The sequence below is a fragment of the Panonychus citri genome, unplaced genomic scaffold, assembly GCF_014898815.1.
Source record: "Panonychus citri isolate SS breed McGregor unplaced genomic scaffold, ASM1489881v1 Contig00045, whole genome shotgun sequence".
Classification (NCBI taxonomy): Eukaryota; Metazoa; Arthropoda; class Arachnida; order Trombidiformes; family Tetranychidae; genus Panonychus; species Panonychus citri.
Window position 1 is genome coordinate 116,413 of NW_026515450.1, and position 20,844 is coordinate 137,256.

Below are 20,844 nucleotides of genomic sequence, written 5' to 3' on the forward strand. Positions count from 1 at the left end.
ATTTTTTCAAAAGTATTGATAGTTATAAGAAAAAATTTTATTTAGAAGATTTGATTTATCGCAAAAAAAATGAACAATTGAGAGAGGGAAGTTTTTACTTGATGAGTTTTACTTACAATGAGATTATTACCATAATCCAGAGCATAAATAAATCGCAATGAAAAGGATGCATAAAACACTAATGTTTTACTTCAAGGGAAAAATTTTTTCGGACCAATCATCGCGATCGTTTAAAAAAATGGATTCGTCCCTTCGGGTTGGTGCTGTTTTCCGTGCAGAAGATTCAAATACCCATCGACATATGACAGAATTTGTTGGAGTCGATCTAGAGATGGCTTTTAATTATCATTATCATGAAGTTCTCGATGTACTTGATCGTCTATTTGTGGCCATTTTCAAGGGATTGTCCATTTTGTACAAGGAAGAAATTGAGATTGTCCGTCGACAATATCATTCGGAACCATTTAAATTTTTAGAACCAAGTTTACGTCTTGATTTTCCCGAAGTGGTTCAATTATTACGTGAGGCTGGTGTAGAAATGGATGATGAAGATGATCTAACAACCGCTAATGAAAAGTTACTCGGAAAGTTAATCAAAGCCAAATACGATACTGATTTTTTCATCGTTGATAAATTTCCCTTCAAAATCCGACCCTTTTACACTATGCCCGATCCAACCAATTCTGTAAGTTAATCATGAGACTTGTTGACTTGATTACTTTTTGGATTCGCCGTCTTTTCCTGGTTATCCTTTGTGACGTTTTCTCCACAATAAAAATAATCTGATTGTGACGATGTTAATCATTCTTGCCATTTGTGACCTCAACTAGAACCAATTGTTTCCTTGATTGTTACCCAATTTACTTAATATACACAGGGTGGGAAATCTCGTATGGTTGGTTGTATCATTTGAGTTTAAATGCAAAGTGGGAAAGAGGAGCTTTTTATCATCTTGACACGAATTAAGTTAACTTGGATCATATTGTGTAGTTTAGTAATTAAAGTTGATTAGAGTTAACATTGTTTTTCACCAGCGATGATTGATTGCATTGAGGACCCATTAGGCACCTTATCATCATAATTGAAACAAATTAAATAAATTAAAATCATTTAATTGTGATAAAGTCATAAACTTTTTTTGTAGCTTGTAATTTTCGCTGCTTAACTTCATGCAATCCGAATTGTTGATGATAAATGATAATTTTTTTTCTCCACCAAATATTGAATATAATCGTTGTTATCGAGGCGTTTATCTAAAGGTGATTAGCCTTTCTAATGATTATTGATTAAATTAATCAATTAGTGACTCAGAATATTGGTCATTGGATAATTATTGTTGATTATTAAAAAAAGCCCAGAAAATTATATGAACATAAAATGCAGACAGGAAACACTTGGCACAAACAGGTAGATATTGCTGATTAAGTAAAGGTGGTTGATGATATGAGAGAGTGAGAGAGAGAGAGAGAGAGAAAGAGAGAGAGAGAGAGAGAGAGAGATATGAATATGATGATTTCTTAACAAAAAGAAAAGGCAGTTTCACTGATGATGATCATTATGATGATTTTTTATAGTAACAATGCAATTAGTTGCCATAACAAATTGGTAGTAGTAGCTATTGACCATTGTTGTTATTGTTGTTGACCATTCAGATAATTAAATAAGATCTGGTTATAATTGAATCGCTTTAGTATCACCAAAAAAAGTTAATGATTAGTTTGATGTGTGTGTCCGTGTTGTTTATGGGCGATGATTATGAAGACCAGAATAAAGTGATGATAGTTAATGACCAGAAGATTGTCTCGAGTTTTCAAGTTTCCTTTTTATATACAAATTAATTTAAGAAACACCATTGGTTAAAGTAGAAAAAGAAATGTTCATCTGTATGGTGGTGGTTGACGTCGCTGTTGTTCAACTGCGTGAGCTAGAGCATGATACGAGTTTTTATTAACATTTGCCATTGAATATGTTTGTTGACGAACTGGATTATAAGTGACCATCATTGAATTCATGGGTAAATGTTGCTGATAATCTGATTGTAATATCACTGGTCGTCGACCCTTTTGGATAAATGCATCAACTTCTGTTGGATAACCATCGATTCCTGGTCTAATGGTCATATCGAAACGATTCTTGTCAATATCTTTACGACATTTAACTAGAATACAAACAATCACACAAAGAACTACAAGTAAAATGGCAACTGTACCAATTGCGGGAATAATTGTTCGTAAATAATAATCATCTAACTCATTTGCATGAACTTCATAGTCTTTAGATGCCGGTTGTCCATAGTTAACATTATCATTGGGTTGAGATTTTAAATCTTTTTCTGGTATAATGTTGGGCTTCATGTTATCACGATACATTTCACGATTTGTCATGTAATTTGAACATTTACCCACTGGTTTAAATTCAATTGACATGACTCGATATTTATCGGCAAATTTTTCATCCCAAGTTTCAAAGTTACTCTCAGGTTGGAATAATTTTGATAAAATATAATCCTGAATATCGGTTGATGGACATTCACCTCCTTTTGCAAGTAATGGTTCAGTTTTATTTGTCCAAACATATTCATACATTGTATGAATTGATCCTTCATCGATTGAATTATCATAAGGTTCTGAACGTTTACTACGTTCAATTGTATTCTCTTCATCGTCAACATCTGATAGGTTAGGATTTTTAGCTGCATCAGTACCAGTATAATAACCACTTTGCATTAAAGTGTAATCACGTTTGACAATCTTCAAAATTCGCAATGAACTTGTATCGGGATCTTTGAACATAATGGTCGAGATTCGATGAGCAATGTCAAGCTTATCTTCAATGTCTATTTTATCATTTAATGTAATACCAATGGTAACGGTGAAACTAATTTCCTCTTCGATCCATGGATCTTCAATGACGATGACAAAAGCATCTGATGCTTCATTTTCAGATTCACGATCACGAGCAACCAAATTAAACTCATTTTCACGAATATATTTACGATCTTCGGCAAGACCAATAATTTCAAATGTTTTCTCATTAAATTTAACAAAACTATCGGGAGCCGGGACTCGTCCAAAACCATCGTATAAACTGATCTCTAGATTGTAGGTGTTACGCCCTCGGCCAGAATAGAACATATTTTCCGCTATCTTGTACCGGAAAACCTCACCCAAACGGAAACGTAATTCATCAATTGCATTACGTAATTCGGGTTTCTCGGCAGCAGTGTTTGGCTTAGAACAGCTAATTGATAGACCGACACCTTCAATGGTAAACATTTTACTCATTTTACTTGTTAAAAGTTCACTTGGTAAAGCGTATTGACCTTTAGATGGTTTATCAGCTAATCGATTATATAATTGTTGAATTTTCTTGGTTGGACAAGGATAAGCTGGAATTGAATCATTTGTTGATACAATTGTCCAATAATCTTTACCATCAATTGTTTCCTTGGTTAAATGTTGAACGATGAAACTGTCAATGTTAAAATCACCATTTACTTGGGAAATTATTTGAGCAAAGTTTCTCAAAGCTTCAATTGTTGTTGTGATTCTAAGAGGATCCCAATAAACACGATAAAATGTAATATTGTAGGGAAATTTACGATATGATGTGTGTTGTCGCACATGAATGGTTATATTTTCATAATTGGATAAACCACCAGAATCAACTGCTTCAAGGTAAAATTGATTCTCATAAATACCAACATCATCATCGGTTGGGAAAGCGGTTAGCACTTGATTTTCTGCATCAAATTGTATCCAAAAATCTTTAGATGATTTATCTTTCATTGATGATCTCACTCGAGTGAAACCTAATCTAAGTTTATCCGTTAATCCATCTTCACGGTCAATAAATGTATTATCGGGTATCTTAAAGGTCCAATATTTACCGGCAATCGGAGCAAGTTTAGGAATGCGAGCTCGAAGTTCGGGTCGACTATTAACAGTTATTTCGGGTCGAGGTGGTTTAACTGTAAATTCATCTTCAATGGTGTTGGATTTTGTAATTATATTTAAATCCAAGGATTGAGTGGGTAAAATGTCGTTTGATGATGAAACAATTGGACCAATATCAGGAATGACAAGTGATGATGATAAATCGGATAATTTAATACTCGGAAGAATTGGTGTTGGTGTTGATAAACCATCATAAATACTTGGTGGTTCAATTGTTGGGGTAGGTGTGGTGTAGAGTTTTGGATGAAATGAGAAATCATTACCGCCTACAGTATTAACAGAATCAGGCATTCGGGGAGTAGCTGAAGGTAAACTGTCTGGATAAACAGATGATGGGAAAGCACTGGGACTAGTTAAGGTAGGAACTTCTCGAGATAATGTACTTGGTTCAAGTTTGTAGTCATCAGGATTTCCGTTGGTTAAGGTGCTTGAGATGGTCATAAAATCGGGATAAAGAGAAGGTGTCGGTAAGATACTGGGTAATTCTCGGGGATGGAAAACTTTATCATTATTAGCTGAAAGAGGCACAATTTTTTCGGAATGAGAATTAGGAGCGATTGAAAATTCACCAATTGGCCTGTCAGAAACTTCTCGAAATCGTCTCCTTGGTTCCTCAATTATAATATTTTGAAAATCTAAGCCTAACTTTTTAAGCTTCAAATGGAACTCATCACTAGGAGGATGTTCAGGTGAACAATATTGATACTCGATGGCTAATTGATAACTTCTAATGTCCATGTCTGTTTGTTTGATAACGAAATTGGGATATGACCATCGGGCCATAATAAAATTGGGATCGTCATTGTCTTCACCAAGGTTAGAATTATCAACCAATTTAGATGCAATTCTAATCTCTTCTTTGATACGAGATGGAATGAGGTAGTAAATGGTGTTCCAAACATCAAGAATAGAATTAAATTTAGGTACCACTCGAATGGTACATTGTCTTTCATGCCAATTAACGGGGGAAATATGATAATTTGTTGGTGCAGCACCGGTAATTTCAACATTGAAAACATCACTGATTTTGGTATCATTTTTAGTCACAGTTTCTAAAATAAACCATGCAAGACCTTTGTCATTTTCTTGAGGGAAACCAATTAATTCCCAGTGATCTTTTTCCAGCCTGAATATTAACCATTTGGGTAAACCATCTTGGCCAATCTCTTTGATGGTTAAATTTTTTATCAGCCCAAATTTAATTGGACTAATTGGCAGTCGATAGTAGCACAACTTATTAATATAACACGTTTGATCGGGCATTTGAATCTTAGGATCAACATTATCAACTTCATTAGACAGCACAGAAGAAGAAGAGAAGCTTTTTACAGTTGGAAAGTTAATTAATAAGAAAATTAACAATAGAGAGAAAAGGTTACATCTTGATATGGTTAATATTGAGCCACAGTAAACAGAACCAGGCATGATCGTGGAAAATTAATGAAGACCAGAAAAAAGAAACTGTAATGTAAAAGAAAAGAAGGTACAAATTAATATTGGAGAGAATATGGAAAATTGTGAACAATATTAGAAAACAAAGAAGACAATCAACCAAGATAAAATTGATAATATTTCAATACTAATTTAGATTAGATGACAGAATAAGATGGTCACATTAATTAAACTCAAGGAGGAGTCGTAGGTGGGTAAGAGACACATAGGAGAAAATAAGAAAACTCTCATTTGGAATTAATAAATTAACTGTACCACCGATTATTTAATCACATCAATGAGCCTATGTTGACTGAGTAGTTAGAAAATCAAAAATTAATAAAAAAAGAACAATTAACTTACCCTTAATTGTGAATAAATGGTGAGGAAAACAATCAAGTGAAAATTGTTGATGAACAAAAGTGAAGAAGAAAATTAACTCAATGAATTAGTTTTCTTTTCTAACTCAAGGTGTCACTTGGATACACAGGTAACTCGGTGATGGAAGAAAACAATTAATTGTTGATAGAATTTTTTATAATTCATTTATATGGAGATAATAAAGAGAGAACACCATTTATAGTATAATTACAGAAGAGTAAAATTGTGTTTCGACTTATATGTGAGTAAAAAGATTGTGAAAACCAATGGAAAATAGAAATGAAAATGTTAAATCACTTGAATTGTTCATCGTTGTCAAAGAGAAACATAAACTTCAATGAATCCATGGAACTGCTTAAAGATAATAAGTGAATCGGATGTTAATTGATAGATAACAACTTGTAGTTGATAAAAAGTTGATATTAATATGATATCATTAATAAGATAATTGGTGGAAATGATTGATTAATTAAATAGAAAATGAAATGAAAAAGTAAAAACAAAAGAGAAAAGAATAATAAAAACTGATCTGTTTCTCTTTCTTTTAATTTGGTGATTTGCTCACTTGTGGCGCAGAAAATCAGGTTACTTGATATTCTGTTACCAAGGATTAGTAACAGAACAAATTTGTTGTTTTCCTTGATTCTCTTTTTTTCTAATTGTGATTTTTGTCTAATTAGTTGATTATTTATTTCTATTTATTTCTATTCATTTTATTGATTCTCGCCTTCCAACATAGTCGATTGAGATTCTCTTTTAATCCTTTTGTGTGGGTTTAATATTCTTTTCGACTTTTCCATCTTTCATCTTGTATTCTTTTCTTTTATTATCAATTTTTTGGTCTTTTTCTGGTTTACATTTGTTGACTTTCTGGTTTCGCCATCTTTTCCTGGTTGTCCTTTGTGACTTTTCACCAAAATATTATGTGTATTATTCGTAAGAATACATCTAATTGTGACGATGATCTAAGCGTCAATATCCCTGAAGAAGTTCTTATTAATAACCAGTGAGTATAATTGGTCGACTTATTTTCTATTTTCTTCCATCACTAACATTTTTAGTCCCTTTAAGCTTCTTTGTTTACCTTGATTCAGTTTTACTTTTTATTCCATTTTTTTAATATTATTTGTTTCTTGCTTATTTTTTATTACTTTTTCTTTTTCTCTTTATTTGATCATCCTTTTAATTTTGGATTCAAAGGTTAGAAATTAAAAGAATATGATGAAATGGATTAGAAAAAGTAAATAAATATTCGACTCTCTTTCTCTCTCTCTCTTTCTCTCTTTCTCTCTTTCTTTGTTTTTCTCTTTCTCTTTCTTTCCCCTTCTGACACTTTATTTCATTTGTTATGCACAATTGACTCTCTTTTCCCTCTCTCTATCCTTTTCTATCCTTTTCTATCCCTCTATTTCTCTTAACTTCTCTTATTCTGATTTTTTATTCTATATTTAAAGTGTGTCAGATAATGACGGTGAACATGGTGAGGAAACCATTACCTCAAATGAAACTCAAATTGATTTGGATCGTCAAATAGCTGAAGGATTACAAGCTCGTGAATTGGCAAGACAAGATCGAGAACGAGAACGAGATCGAGCTCGACGATTTCGAGAGCAACAACAAAGAGCCATCCTTAGACCTCAGCCAACCTTCATAGGCCTTGGCTGTCGGGGTAAAGGCTACAAAAAATATCGCCGTTATGAGAACGGTAATTTACTATTGACTCATTGAACAGAACAGAACAAAACTGAAAAAACTGAACTGAACTGAACAGAACTAAAAAAATGATAATTACTTTGAACTGAACACAAAAACAATACATAACAATTTAATACTAATGAAACAAACAAACAAACAAACAAAACTTGACAATCTGATGAGACACCTTCTCATACTTTTGTCTTCAACAGCTAACCTTTTCAAAGACTTACCTGTGATTGATGGTGATGATCATCTCGGTGAATTGTCCATTTATGACTTTGTGCCTCATTCTATGACTGCTCTCTCTCAATTATTGATGAACAAGGAAAACATGCAAGTAAGTATTGATTTTCAATCGATTATTTTTCATCATCATCATCATAAGAGAATAAAAAAATCATCTCAATGAATCTAATCCATATTCAATCTATTGAATCATTTCAGATTTGGAACCATTTCATTCACCTGCCTGAAGAAATACAAGAAAGTTTTTTGGAAAAGTATCGAAAGCGAGACTCTAACAAGTCTTTGAAGAATGGAAGTAAACAATCAAAAATCAGGTCTACATGAGATCAATTGAATCAGATCACATTAACCTGTGAACACACTTCGAGTGTAAAAACCCCGTTGGCTTGATCGATCTCATTTATCACTAAAATTGATCATAGTCACCGTATCATCTTTAAATTGTTGTGTGATTGTCTCTTCAAAAAAAAACAGAAAACAACTCCTACAGTTGTACCAACAAATCCAATGTAGATTCATATGGTTTTTGTTTCGATTTACTTACCAAGAGTAAAAGGAAACAACAAAGGAAAAAAAAAAAAAAACTAATTGCAATTTGGAAAAATAATCAAACTTTCCAACCCGTCCAACCAATTAACAAAAATTGGACATCTCTCTCTCTCTCTCCATCTCTCTTCAAAATCTATCTAACGACAAAAAAATCATAATTTTTGTCTCAATTTCAATTCTCTCATTGTATCTAATCAAAATTGAAAGAAACATTTCTCTCTCTAAACAATTAAAAAACAATCAAATCAAATTAAAAATCCATAAAAAAGTCTCCATTTTATTCCCTGTCCACCAGATGGCATAACTTTCGTTTCGCTTCCAAGTGGTGACATCTGGTGATTTAGTCTCTTTATCTTTTGATGTTATTGTTTTTCATTTGTCAAAAGTTGAATTAAAATCAATTTTAGTTGATTAATTATCGGCCCTACTCTTCAAGTTAATTGTTACACTAAATTGTTAAATCAATAAATGAAATGTTATCAATCACCGGTAATCAGATGATTACCTTCCATCAATTAATCTATGATTAACTTTGGATTATTTCATTTTACGTTTTCTTTTCCATAACGAGTGTTAATTTGATTCTCTTGTTTTTTTCTTTTCTTCTCAATGACTTAAATCTTCAACTCTTTTCATTTTCTTTTTCTTTTTCCTTTTTTTTGCTCATTTGCCTTTTTACCTACTTTTTCTTTTTCTCTAAACGTGTGAATTGGTTTCGTCGACTATTATTTCAAATTGGAGATCAGTTGAAAGTATCAAAAATGTCCCATTTCGTTGTCTACTGTTACTAGTGTTCTGGTTGTGTGTCCATCGGTTTATTATCTCAAACAATAATTTTCTTTTTTAACCTAACCCATTATATCTTGTTGTTATTTCCTCATCTTTTATTTTTATAATCCTGTGTTTTATGGGAGAGAGAAAGAGGGAGAAAAGTCTATGTATAGCTTCTGTCTACTATTGATTAACCCTGATTTATTTACTCCCATACAACTTCAGAAGAGAGTTTGATAGTGAGAGAGAGAGAGAGAAAGTAAAAAAATCCACTTCAATTGCCTCTTCATTTTCCATTCTCTCACACCACCCTTCCTTTTTTTCTGTTTCTTCTTCGTTCTCTTTCATTCCTCTTTGGTTTTTCTAAATTCTCCACGGAAAAACAGGAGAGAAGATGAAGAAACAATTTCTAAATATCAAAAATTTCGTCCAAGATGGTCTCACCGTCGTCAGGTAAGTCACTTAATTTATTCTAAATTTCTATTATCATTTTCTCTCCCGTTCTTTCTGTCATCTTCTTACCTTATGTCTACTTTCCTATCCATTATAATTGATGTTTTCTTTTCTCTTTTTGGCCTATTCTTTATCTTCTTCTTCCTTTTTCTCTTTTCTCTCTCTTTTTTTTTTCGATTTATAGAGGTGATAAAAGCGATGTGATGACGGTTGATCTTGTCAATGCTGAGAAAAAAGTTGATCTCATGAAGGTTTCATGTCAATCAGTGGAAAAAAAGATCGCCAGTTGTCTTCGTGGTTATGGTTCTGGTAGCGAGATTGAAAAACGAAGTAAAAAAATACCCGAATTACACTTATCTCAATCTCTTCTGGAGCATGGAGAGCAATTGGGTACCGATTCTCTTCTTGGGTTAGTATAATTCTTTCTGACAGCTTTTATATCACTTTTAATCTTCTCTATCCCTTTCGCTCTCTTTTTACATGTAATTCTTATATTTCTCCTTTCATCATCATCATCATCTTATTATTATTCTTCTTCTTATTCGTCTTTTATTATCTTTCTAACGCTTCGTGCACATCAAAACAATCGTGTATTCACATTTGTTTTGTTCTCTCTTCTTCACTTCTCTAAATTTAATTGACATTCATTCGTCTAATTTCTCATATAAATCTACGCTTAACGCACCAAAAAGCTCAACTAAAATTGAGCTCTTACAATTTCAGGTTAATCAATCTAATTTTTTAGCCATCTTCATCTTCTCTTTCATCAGTATTTGTATTATTTTTTTTTTGCTCTATTCTTCGTATCTTTTTTCTTCTTCTCTACACTTTGATCATCTTTTTCGTCACAATAACATAAACACTAATCATTCTTTTTTTCTATATTTATTTTTATCTTTTTATCGCTCACTCACGCTACTTTTTACAGTCAAACGTTGGTTGATTGTGGTGAATTACAGAAAAGTGTTAGCCGAGAATTAATAGATTATGAAATTTCAGTAGAGAAAAACTGTCTTACAGCATTAAACTATTTCATCGATAATGACATTCCAAGTGTGGTTAAATCTCGTAAACATTTAAGTAAAGCGACCTCCGATATGGATACTTGCCGTCAAAAGTATCAACAAGCGATGAAACAAAGCCACCAGTCAACGGGATCTTCGGCAACTGTAGCAGCAGCTAATAAATTGGAAACAATTAAACAAGAATTAGATGAAGCTACAACCAAAGTAGATCAAGCCAAAGATGCTTTTGCCATTGAAGTTTTCAACTTTCTCAGTCGAGAACCTGATGTTGCTCAAGTTTATCTCGAATTTTTTAAACTTCAAGCTGCATTTCACCGTCGCTCAGCAGCGATTCTTGAAGAAGCAATTCCCATGTTGGAACAAAAATTAGGTTTGTCTTCCTATTCTTTCATATCCATAAACAAACAAACACACGCACACATAGAGATATACAAAAAGATTTATTCAATTCAAACAATCGACCTTGTCATCACCTAATTAATAACAACAACTCTATTCTTTTTTTTTGTTTCTCTCATTTCCTTGTCCCCATTCACAACACATTCTACTCTGATTACCTGGTTAATAATGGAAAACAATAGCAAATAACTCACAGCGACCCATCTTTGGTACACCATTGGAAGATCATCTTCGTATTAGTAATCGAGAAATTGCCTTAGTCATTGAAGCTTGTATCGGCTGGTTACTTATGAATATTAAAGAAGAGGGTATCTTCAGAGTCCCTGGAAGTGTAACCAAAGTGAAAAAATTGAAAAGCTCTCTAAACGCTGGAGTGGTGGATTATGATGAGTACTTACGAGATGCACATACCGTTGCCGGATGTTTAAAGTCATATCTAAGGGAGCTTCCGGATCCTCTTTTGACCCATCAACACTACCAAGCTTGGATAAATGCTGCAAAGTATGTTGGTTTATCATCTACCGTTTAATTACTTTGTTGTAAAAACTAATCATTCTCATTCACTGACCATATCTTTTCCATTGTCCATTCATTTTTCATTCCTTTTCCTTTTCTCTTTTCTCTTTTTACTTTTTTTAATTTATCTCACAATTTCATCATCATCCTGTCTCCCTTTCATCATTATTTTTATTAATCTGTCCATCTTTTTTTTTTCACCAATATTCAGGATACTTGATTCAAACAGCAGACTCCAAGCTTTCTGGCAGGTTTGCAACAGCTTACCCAAATCTCATTACAATAATTTGAAATATTTAATCAAATTTTTGTCTAAATTATCATCTCACTCTGAAGCCAATAAAATGACTCCCTCCAATATTGCCATTGCCTTAGCACCAAGTCTTATTTGGAGTCCACCAGTTGAAGTGGACGATGCATTTGGTGCAAACATGGCTGCTGCTAATCTTCATTCATTAATCATTGAAGCTCTTGTCAGCTATGCTGATTGGTTTTTCCCTGAAGGTATATAGTCATCATCTATTATCATCATCATGAATCATGAAGATTATTAACTTATAATTATCATTCATCGTTCGTTATATTAGCAAATAAGCAACATTTAACCAAGAACATCAAAATTTGTTGAAACGATTCAACTATAACCTTTTACTGTTTATTTTCTGCTCACTCATTCTATTTTCTTCATCTCTCTCTCTCTCTCTTTCAATTTTTGTTTTTGATTTATCTCACTTGTTCTCTTCTTTTCTCTCTCTTTTTTCTTTCTCTTTCTTTCTTTCTTTCTATTTTCTCTTTCCCTCTACCACCTTCTCTGTCTCTTTCTTCCGGTGCTTGATATACTACAGAAATTGAATTTACAACACCGCAGATATCATACCTTCCGGAGGAAAAGCCTCTAAATGGTGAAATCAGTCAAGAGCGGCACCCAACACCGGTTCCACGGGCCAGTGCTCCAAGATCTAACAAGAAGCCAGCTCCACCCGCACCATCTTCATCATCATCATCATCAACAACAACAACATTATCAGCATCTTCATCTAACGAAAAAAATTATCAACAATTAATCCAACAAAATGAACCCACAACAAAACAACAACAACAACAACTACCAGCTTATCTAATAGTCATTCTCCTGCTAATTTCATGAAAAGCCAAGGTTATTCATCAACAGCATCTACATCATCATCGTCATCTACCGCTGTTAAACCTGTTGCACATAAACTTGAAAATTTTCCCTGTGAATCACCTCCCTTCTCATCATCATCATCGTCATCATCAGCATCACCATTTTCCTCTGATGTTTTAGCTGATCAACTATCCAGTGTTACAAATAATGTAACATCACCAGCACCTTCATCCAGTAGTCTGATCAACAGTGAAAGATTAACCTCATTTCTCACTGGCTCTTTAGATCGTAAACAACTGCGAAGCAGTTTAGATCGTAAAAATAATGATCGTAAAAACAAAACAATCTCATTCATTGGCAATCCAAGGACACCAAGGTTAAATGTGATTGACAAACCAACAATTCCTCCACCAGAAGTGCCTTATGCACAACAATCTATTAGCAATAAACAATCAACCAGCAACAGTAATAATAGTACCCTCGAAAGACCCAGTTTCCCACCGCCAGAACGTCCAAGTCGTGATTCAACACCTACATTAACAAATCAATCATCTACACTTGAACAATCAACAGAAAACATTTTCGACTATGAAGAATCACTTGAATCATCAACCGAAGAACCATCAAGCAAATTATATCCCGATCTCTCTCAATTAGTGGTCGCTGATAATTCATTGACAGCAAAATGTTCATCAAGTGATATCATTATCGATGAAGGCCAAATGATAAAAAACGATATTAACATTAACAATAATAATAATAATGATATCAAAATCAACAACAACAACAACAATAATAATAATAATAATCCAGAGATGATCTCATTTGCTGATGATTCCGAGGAAGAGTTTCTCCTCAAGCAAAATAATCGCGACAGCAATAGTAGTGAGGAGTTTAATCAACGAAGATCAGATTTACCACCGGATAAGCCGAAACGATCAGCTCACTCTAATTACATCTTAAATTCCAGTCATCATCAATCACAACAACAACAACAACAACAACAACTTCAACAATCTCCTTCCTTAGATTGGGATAACGGTGATAATAGTAATCGTAGTAGTGGAGAAAGTCAAGCTTCGGTGGGTCGAAGGCCACCAAGGCCACTTCCGCCCGCTCCTGCGGTAGCTGTTAAACCAAAGATTATTACTAATGCTGGTACATCATCTTCGGAAAATACTTACCTGTGATCTATCAAACTTTTGGTTCTGTTTACAATCAAAACCATTCTTATTAAATGTTTTCAGCTCAACAATCAACTAAAGGGAGAGAAAGGAAGTGAGAAATTTAAATACACCGTTAAATTATATTGTCAAATATTTCCAAAAGACAAGTGAACTCGACTCTAGTCGTTATTTACAATGATTAAAAACAGATAACCAAATGTGATTAATCATTAACTATTTTTTACTTGTTTACATTATAATTATTATTATAATTAATTAAACATCCATCAACATACAAACGCAAAAGAAACAATTACAGTTGAATCCTTGATTGTTATAAATTCCCAAATTCAATTAGGATATTAAACTTACAAACAATTCATTAATTGATGTTTCCAAAAACAAAACTTATCTCAAAATATTTACCATAATTAATTATATTGCTTGTCAATCAAATGATTCATTTCAATTTTATTGGAGAATGAAAATTTCAATTAATTGTTACCGTTGAAAACAATTAATTTGATTGTCGCCGGATGTTGATTGTGATTCCTCATAATTGAATCAATTTGTTGAAAGTTTTTAATTAGAAAGTCACATGGTTACAATTAGGAAATCATTCTTAATCAAATACTCAACAACGATTGAATATTATCATACGGAGATTAATTTGTCAATCTTGTTTACAATCAAGGTCGATACAATCTAATCAATTGTACACAATCCGAAACAATTAACTCGACAATTGTTTGGATAATAAAGATGTTCATTTAATCTTAGTTAATTGTGATTAGTGTTTAGTTATTTTTCCTTTCTCATTATGAAAAGTTCATCAACTGCTGAGATTCTCTCAGTTAAACCAGTTGATTCGAGTACTCATTTAGTAATTAGTGATCATGTTGAACGTAATTACTTACATGGCAGAGCGTTGATTAAATGTGCTTTGGACGGAATTAAATTTAAATTGAAAGATGACATTGATTCGTTGAAAATATATTTCATCTATTCAAATTATCATTTCACATGGTTAACTAATTTAGCCGTTTTTCTGCTCCTTCTAATTGCGATTTGGGAAGATATTAGTTTGAGTGTTTTGGAAAATGGTAAATTGTTTCCTCTCGATTAGATTTAATTGTTGACTCAATTCTTCTTATAATCAGAGCGGATTCTTTGCTATATTTTTTGTCATATTCTTGATAATTAATTGGCTTCTCTTCATGAATATAACTCTAGCAGTTATCTACAATTCATACAGAGGACATTTAAAAGTAATTGTAACAATAAACTACAAAAAATTAACCAGAATTTAATCTGACTTTTTGTTTTGTTTCTCTAAAATTATAAATAATTTGATCTTATATTTAGGATGAAATTTCCAACTTTCATTTTAATTCTTCGTTTTTTTTTCTTTACCAATTTCATGTTATTTTCTTTTTTTACTCAGCTCTTTCTCTCTCTTTCATTTTCTCTGTCTATTTCTCTTATTCTCTCTTTCTATTTTTGCTTATGTGTGTTGTTGATTTTTTTCTTCTCTTTCTATATCATTTTCTCTCTCTTTTTCTGGTCGTTTTTCTCTTACGTTTTTCTCTTACGTTTTTCTCTCTCTCAACTTGTTCATCCACCATTTTACTATCAGCATCTCATTTACTCTCTTTCTATCCTCTCTTTTTCTCTTACTTTATAATATGATGTATCTCGTTTCTTCAATTTCTTTCCTTCTTTCGATCTTTTTTTCTCTTTCTATTCATTCATTAATGTGATTACCTCTGTGTGTTCCATTTATTTACTTCATTAACCTTTTATCTATTTTTTCTTATTCTTCCATGTTTATGATCTACTAAAGTCAATAATTATTTAATTAATTTAAATTAATTCGATGGGCTCATTTATATGTGTGTTGTTGATTTTCTTTTTGTTCTTCTTGTCTCTAGGTATTGACTTTTAATCCTGTTTTGTTTTTGGTGTTTTTAATATGTGGCAAAACGATGATAACAAAATGGAGATGAATCAAGGCTGGAATCGTGGAGATGATAAAAAAAGTGACCAACAACAGCAACAAGTGGATGCAGAAAATGATAAGCTGGGCTTAGATAATTTCGACGAACTTCTTGGTGCTATTGGTGGTTGTGATAATTTTATGAGCACTGGAAGTAAAATGAACAATAATAGTAATAGTAATAGTAGTAATAATAACAACAACAATGATTATTCATATGGATCTCATCACAATTCCGCCGCCATGGCTACAACCGATGTTGTAGTAGAGAAACATTTTGAGGATGAACGTCTCAATGTTGCTCTCTTCTCAACAATCATCCAAAGAATCGTTGAATCCGAGCAAAGTTTATCGTTTATTGATGGAAATTGGATGCAAGGTAAACTATCAACATTATTCAACTAAATTATCAATAGACCTGCACAATACTAAATATTTTATTTTCACCACAACAGAAAGAAATTATTGAAAATGCCTTACGTTCCAGTGGAGTATCGAGAGATGATCTTCTCAGTAAGTTTTCATTTTTACATTCTATTTTAGATCTCATTTAACGATGAAAACTTTCTCTTGTTAGATTTCGGTCGAAACTTCTCAATTCGTGATAATATGGGCGATATGGATTCGAGGGGTAAAGGTCAGGCCAGCAGCAATACTCCTACTAGTCTAATCATGAATTGCCTCGCAAATTCAAATCTTTCCAGTATTATGAACCAGCATCCATCTCAAGGGATGCAGCAGACCCAACCTCAAGTGACTCTTTCATCTCAGACTCAAGACCATATCATTAATGTCCAACAGTCTACTTCTCAGCAACAGCATGGTCAAAGCCAAATTCATCATCAGCTTAATCGAGCGCCTTCTCAAGCATTGCCCTCAGTAAGTTCTTGCAATTATTACACTGTTGATGAATTGTTCATCAATTGCGAATAATTCATTAGAATCATTAACGTTTCTTGGCTTACATAATTTACCCTACATTAAAATTGATAATTAATCTTATTTTCCACAAATTAGATCAATCATGTCCAAAATGTGCTTAGAAATCAAGCAGCTAAAAACTTGGGATCTGGCCAACCCAATTTACCATCAGAGAAACAATTGATGCATTTGGTCCAACAGATACAGTTAGCTGTTCAAGTTATGAATTAAGAAAAATGAGCCAAAAGAAAAAGTTTGTAAATCAGGAATCAGGTAACTGGAAATGCGGATTACAAGTTTATTGATTGAACGGTTATTGTTGTGATTTTGGCAACGATCAAGATGATGACGATTTGAGAAGATGAAGATGAAGATAAAGTAGATGGAAAGAGAGAGAGAGAGAGAAAGTATTAGGAAGATGAAGATTAGATCATCTTAACCATTTTCTCTTTCTTTTTTTACTTGGGTTGCCTCATTTTCCGCCATCATCTTAATCTTCATCCTCTTCTCTCCCTCTCTATGTGTGTTTCTCATCTTCCACGAGTTTGCTCATCCAAATTGTTCCATAAATAAACTTCAACTGATTCGAATTTGATTGTTACCATCTTTAGAGGCCAAAAAAGAATCAACGAGAAGAAAAAGAAAAAGAAGAAAACATTTTTACATAGAATAGAATTTACAGTTTTTTCTACCAAAAAAAGAATAGAAAAACTTGTTGTTTCCTTTAACTCTGTGATTTTTTCTTCCATCGTGTTAACCTTACCTTTATTTTCACTCATAATTAAGAATAAGTGATAAATTGTTTTTCTAATTGTGCAAAAATTATCGTAAATCAACCGGCTAATTGAGTTAATCTTTTCTTTCTCTACATGAGGACTATTATCATGGCTTCCAAATGATCGCCATCTTATTTGGGTAAGTCTTTTGGTCTACTTGTTGATTATTTTCTCGGTTTAGATTGTTAATTGTTTATTAATTTTACCTTTTTCTGTCATTTTTTGTCACCATTTCTCTCTCTCTCTCTCTCTATCCCTTTCTGTTAATCCCAAAAAAGATTATTTTATGATGAATCATAAGGCCAACAAGAAATTCACTTCTCTTCTGTGATTTCATCTTTTTTTCGTTACTATTTCGCCAACAACATTTTCTTGTCTGTTACGAATATAAATTCAACACCATCTTCATCATCTCATCAGTAAAATTCACTTCGGTGGTATTTTTAGCTTTAAATTCTGGTAGTTTCTCGGAAAATTCTAGTAACTCATCTCGCCATTTTCCTCTGTGTATCTTCTTGATTCTTGATTAAGGTAAAGGGAGAGAGTGAAAAGGGTCGTATTCTCACATAGGTGTTTTCTTTTGTTCTTCTTCTTTAGAATTAAATTCTATTCTATCAGCCTGTAAATTGAAGTGTTCTAATCATGGCCACTGCTTGGGATAAATTGGAACAATTGTTAACCTGTGCAATATGTTTGGATCGATTTCGAAACCCAAAGATGCTTCCATGTCAACACAGTTTCTGCCAGGAACCTTGTATGGAAGGTCTTCAAGATTATGCCCGACGGCAGATTAAATGCCCTGAATGTCGAGCTGAACATCGGATACATTTTCAAGGAATTCAATCCTATCCCACCAATGTTACTCTTCAACGGTTCCTTGAGTTACACCAAAGTATAACCGGTGAAGAGCCTGAACCTGTTCCCTCCATGATGGAAAGGTGTGGTGTCTGTTCAGAGAAATCAACAGCTACTCGATGTAATCATTGTGATAAAAAGGTTTGCCCCGAGTGTAAAGAAGCTCATATTGATATTCTTAAACGTGAAATCTCACGTATTTGTCATCAAGTTCGTCGAGCTCTCAATAGATTACAAGATGCTCTCTCACAAACCGAACGCTCAATGGAAAGGTTAAATGTTAACTCGGTTCACATTCGTGATGAAATTGAAGAAATTGTCCGACGATTTGTTCGTGATTTAAAAGCTCAAGAGGATAAAATGTTAAAAGATTTGGAAACTTATTCACGAGTAGAATCGAAAAATTTAACCAAATTAAAGGAAGATCTTGCCATTGAGTATGATTTTCTTAAAGATAATTGTGACCTGGTTGAGAAAAATATCGTCGACCCAAAGAAAACCTGGAATGATGTTGAACTTTGTGAGGTGAAATTTATTTTTGTTAAAACTCGATTTTCTAAGAAATTTTGATGCCGATGCTGCCGATTATACTCGAGGTATGAAGTTCTTGCCAAGCTCAGAGTTGGACTCACTTCGCCGTAATTTGGTTAATTTTGGTGAACTTAAACTGTCAACTCTCGAAGAATCTAACGCTAATGTACATGCCTCATCTCCTGGTTTAATGTCCACCACTGGGGTCAGTTCATCTTATTTGTCGGTCCCCCAACAAAGTATGCTCATGAGAAGTCAGAGTGACCATCGATTGGCAACACAATTTGCCCGTCGTGACTCGCGAATGACTGATTTAACTCAAAGTCGACTCAATACTCCAGGTTATTCTGATTCCGAGAAAGATCCTCGTGATCCTAATAGAGCCACATCTCCCAGCGGTTATTCATCTCGATCTCGACGAGATGATACAAGTCGACTTGGAAGTAGGTATGGAGATGATAGTCGAGATCCGACATCTCGTCGATTCCTTCGAGATTCTAGTGATACTTACCGTCCTGGTGGATATTCTCGTACAGATGAAGATTCTTTCTCCACCGGGCCTCAGTTCAAATCTCGTTTCATGAGAGAACGAGGTGGTGAATTGGGTTTCGATGATTTCGATTATGATCCATCAACTTACATGCCTCGAAGTGTACGATTCGAGGAACCCTCATCAACCACCACAACAGCAACTTCATCTGCTCCACTAGTCAAAGTTTTCGACACACCAGAAGCACCAAGAGGTTGTCTCAGTGGGATTGTTAAAATTTCCGATACTGCTCATTATATGGAGCGTTCACATGAGAATGAGGTTCGAGCTAAGGTTGAAAAAGAAAAGAAAGAAGAGGAATCACGAAGTCTTCCCCCACCAACATCAGTATCCTCGTACCAACCACCCTCAAGACCCAGGCCACCCTCTCGTCAGGTATCCGAAGATGAGATTGAAAAGCAAAAGAAAATGAATCAAGCGGCATCCGCAGCACCAAATGTCACCCCCAGTAGAGCCAACAATTCATCCTCGTTAGACAATAGCAATTTAACCACAACAACAGCCAATAGTTTATCAAGTAATTTAGCTCCATCCAACATTGGATTAACCTCTTCATCAACACCAAATTCATTAGATAATTACGGTTCCAGTTTATCGTCCACCACAGTGCCATCCTCTGACACTATCCGACCTGTTGCTCGACGAGTCGGTTCAACTAGAGATGATGATGATTTAAGCACAGGTCGATCTTATCGTGATAACAATACTTCCTCGACTACAACAACAACACCATCCTCTCGACGTGGAGTTGGCTCAAGTGAGCTAACCTCAAGTTCATTGGTTGATGATAACGACGATGATCTTGATAGTTCTAATTTATCCCGAATTGGACGCAGACGACGTGGATCATTATCTGGAGAAGATTCAAAAGATTCGTTGTCAAGTCGCTCATCACAACCAACGCAAGCATCTTCTGCATCATCAACAACATCCTCATCACCTTCAACAACTGGCACTTCAAGGCAAGTTCAAGGGGAGGAGATGGTATCATCACTGTCAAAGGAGGATAGGATCATGTCAGAAGGTGAATTGGTTAATAATAATATTAATAGGAATCATGATAGTTGCAATTCAGTTAATAGTAATAATACAAATAGTTACAGGCAAAATTCAATTTCTCAATCGTCAACCGGATCATCTTTACCTCATCGTCATCTACCGCTGTTAAACCTGTTGCACATAAACTTGAAAATTTTCTCTGTGAATCACCTCCCTTCTCATCATCATCATCGTCATCATCAGCATCACCATTTTCCTCTGATGTTTTAGCTGATCAACTATCCAGTGTTACAAATAATGTAACATCACCAGCACCTTCATCCAGTAGTCTGATCAACAGTGAAAGATTAACCTCATTTCTCACTGGCTCTTTAGATCGTAAACAACTGCGAAGCAGTTTAGATCGTAAAAATAATGATCGTAAAAACAAAACAATCTCATTCATTGGCAATCCAAGGACACCAAGGTTAAATGTGATTGACAAACCAACAATTCCTCC

The 20,844-nt window shown here is 33.9% G+C and overlaps 5 protein-coding genes across 6 annotated transcripts; 4 read left to right on the forward strand and 1 right to left on the reverse strand.

Moving 5' to 3' along the window:
- The first annotated feature begins 20 nt into the window (after window positions 1-20).
- LOC128398075 (aspartate--tRNA ligase, cytoplasmic-like) lies at window positions 21-971 on the forward strand. Its single transcript, XM_053358891.1, has one exon. The coding sequence runs from the start codon at window positions 158-160 to the stop codon at window positions 692-694; it is 537 nt and encodes a 178-aa protein (XP_053214866.1). The 5' UTR covers window positions 21-157; the 3' UTR covers window positions 695-971.
- Window positions 972-995: 24 nt separating this feature from the next.
- Window positions 996-6,262, reverse strand: LOC128398060 (dystroglycan 1-like). 2 transcript variants are annotated; one of them, XM_053358871.1, is made up of 2 exons: window positions 5,751-6,262; window positions 996-5,417 (listed from the first exon to the last, which is right to left on the reverse strand). In XM_053358871.1, the coding sequence occupies exon 2, from the start codon at window positions 5,379-5,381 to the stop codon at window positions 1,878-1,880; it is 3,504 nt and encodes a 1,167-aa protein (XP_053214846.1). In that variant the 5' UTR covers window positions 5,382-5,417; window positions 5,751-6,262; the 3' UTR covers window positions 996-1,877. The 2 variants fall into 2 exon arrangements, with proteins under 2 accessions (XP_053214846.1, XP_053214847.1); XM_053358872.1 differs by lacking the exon at window positions 5,751-6,262 and adding an exon at window positions 5,537-5,560.
- A 215-nt stretch (window positions 6,263-6,477) lies between these two features.
- Window positions 6,478-8,296, forward strand: LOC128398074 (uncharacterized). The gene is made up of 4 exons (XM_053358890.1): window positions 6,478-6,774; window positions 7,223-7,473; window positions 7,676-7,803; window positions 7,911-8,296. Exons 1-4 carry the CDS (start codon window positions 6,692-6,694, stop codon window positions 8,034-8,036), a joined length of 588 nt encoding a protein of 195 aa, XP_053214865.1. The 5' UTR covers window positions 6,478-6,691; the 3' UTR covers window positions 8,037-8,296.
- Window positions 8,297-8,640: 344 nt separating this feature from the next.
- Window positions 8,641-14,018, forward strand: LOC128398063 (SH3 domain-binding protein 1-like). The gene is given in 7 exon segments (XM_053358878.1): window positions 8,641-9,485; window positions 9,670-9,894; window positions 10,414-10,880; window positions 11,092-11,410; window positions 11,637-11,929; window positions 12,271-12,503; window positions 12,506-14,018. Coding segments are annotated over 7 exon segments (2,832 nt in total). The 5' UTR covers window positions 8,641-9,426; the 3' UTR covers window positions 13,742-14,018.
- Window positions 14,019-15,452: 1,434 nt separating this feature from the next.
- On the forward strand, window positions 15,453-20,764 carry LOC128398064 (RING finger protein nhl-1-like). Its single transcript, XM_053358879.1, is given in 6 exon segments — window positions 15,453-16,092; window positions 16,169-16,226; window positions 16,291-16,592; window positions 17,509-17,549; window positions 17,689-18,813; window positions 18,815-20,764. Coding segments are annotated over 2 exon segments (2,562 nt in total). The 5' UTR covers window positions 15,453-16,092; window positions 16,169-16,226; window positions 16,291-16,592; window positions 17,509-17,549; window positions 17,689-18,052; the 3' UTR covers window positions 20,616-20,764.
- The last annotated feature ends 80 nt before the right edge of the window (window positions 20,765-20,844 follow it).

Bases quoted from the DNA above. Each gene is read 5' to 3' on its own strand.
- LOC128398075 (XM_053358891.1), top strand. From the start codon at position 158: ATGAAAAGGATGCATAAAACACTAATGTTTTACTTCAAGGGAAAAATT.
- LOC128398060 (XM_053358871.1), bottom strand. From the start codon at position 5,381: ATGCCTGGTTCTGTTTACTGTGGCTCAATATTAACCATATCAAGATGT.
- LOC128398074 (XM_053358890.1), top strand. From the start codon at position 6,692: ATGTGTATTATTCGTAAGAATACATCTAATTGTGACGATGATCTAAGC. The intron at 6,775-7,222 runs GTGAGTATAATT...CTATATTTAAAG, and splicing joins GAAGTTCTTATTAATAACCA to TGTGTCAGATAATGACGGTG. The intron at 7,804-7,910 runs GTAAGTATTGAT...GAATCATTTCAG, and splicing joins TGAACAAGGAAAACATGCAA to ATTTGGAACCATTTCATTCA.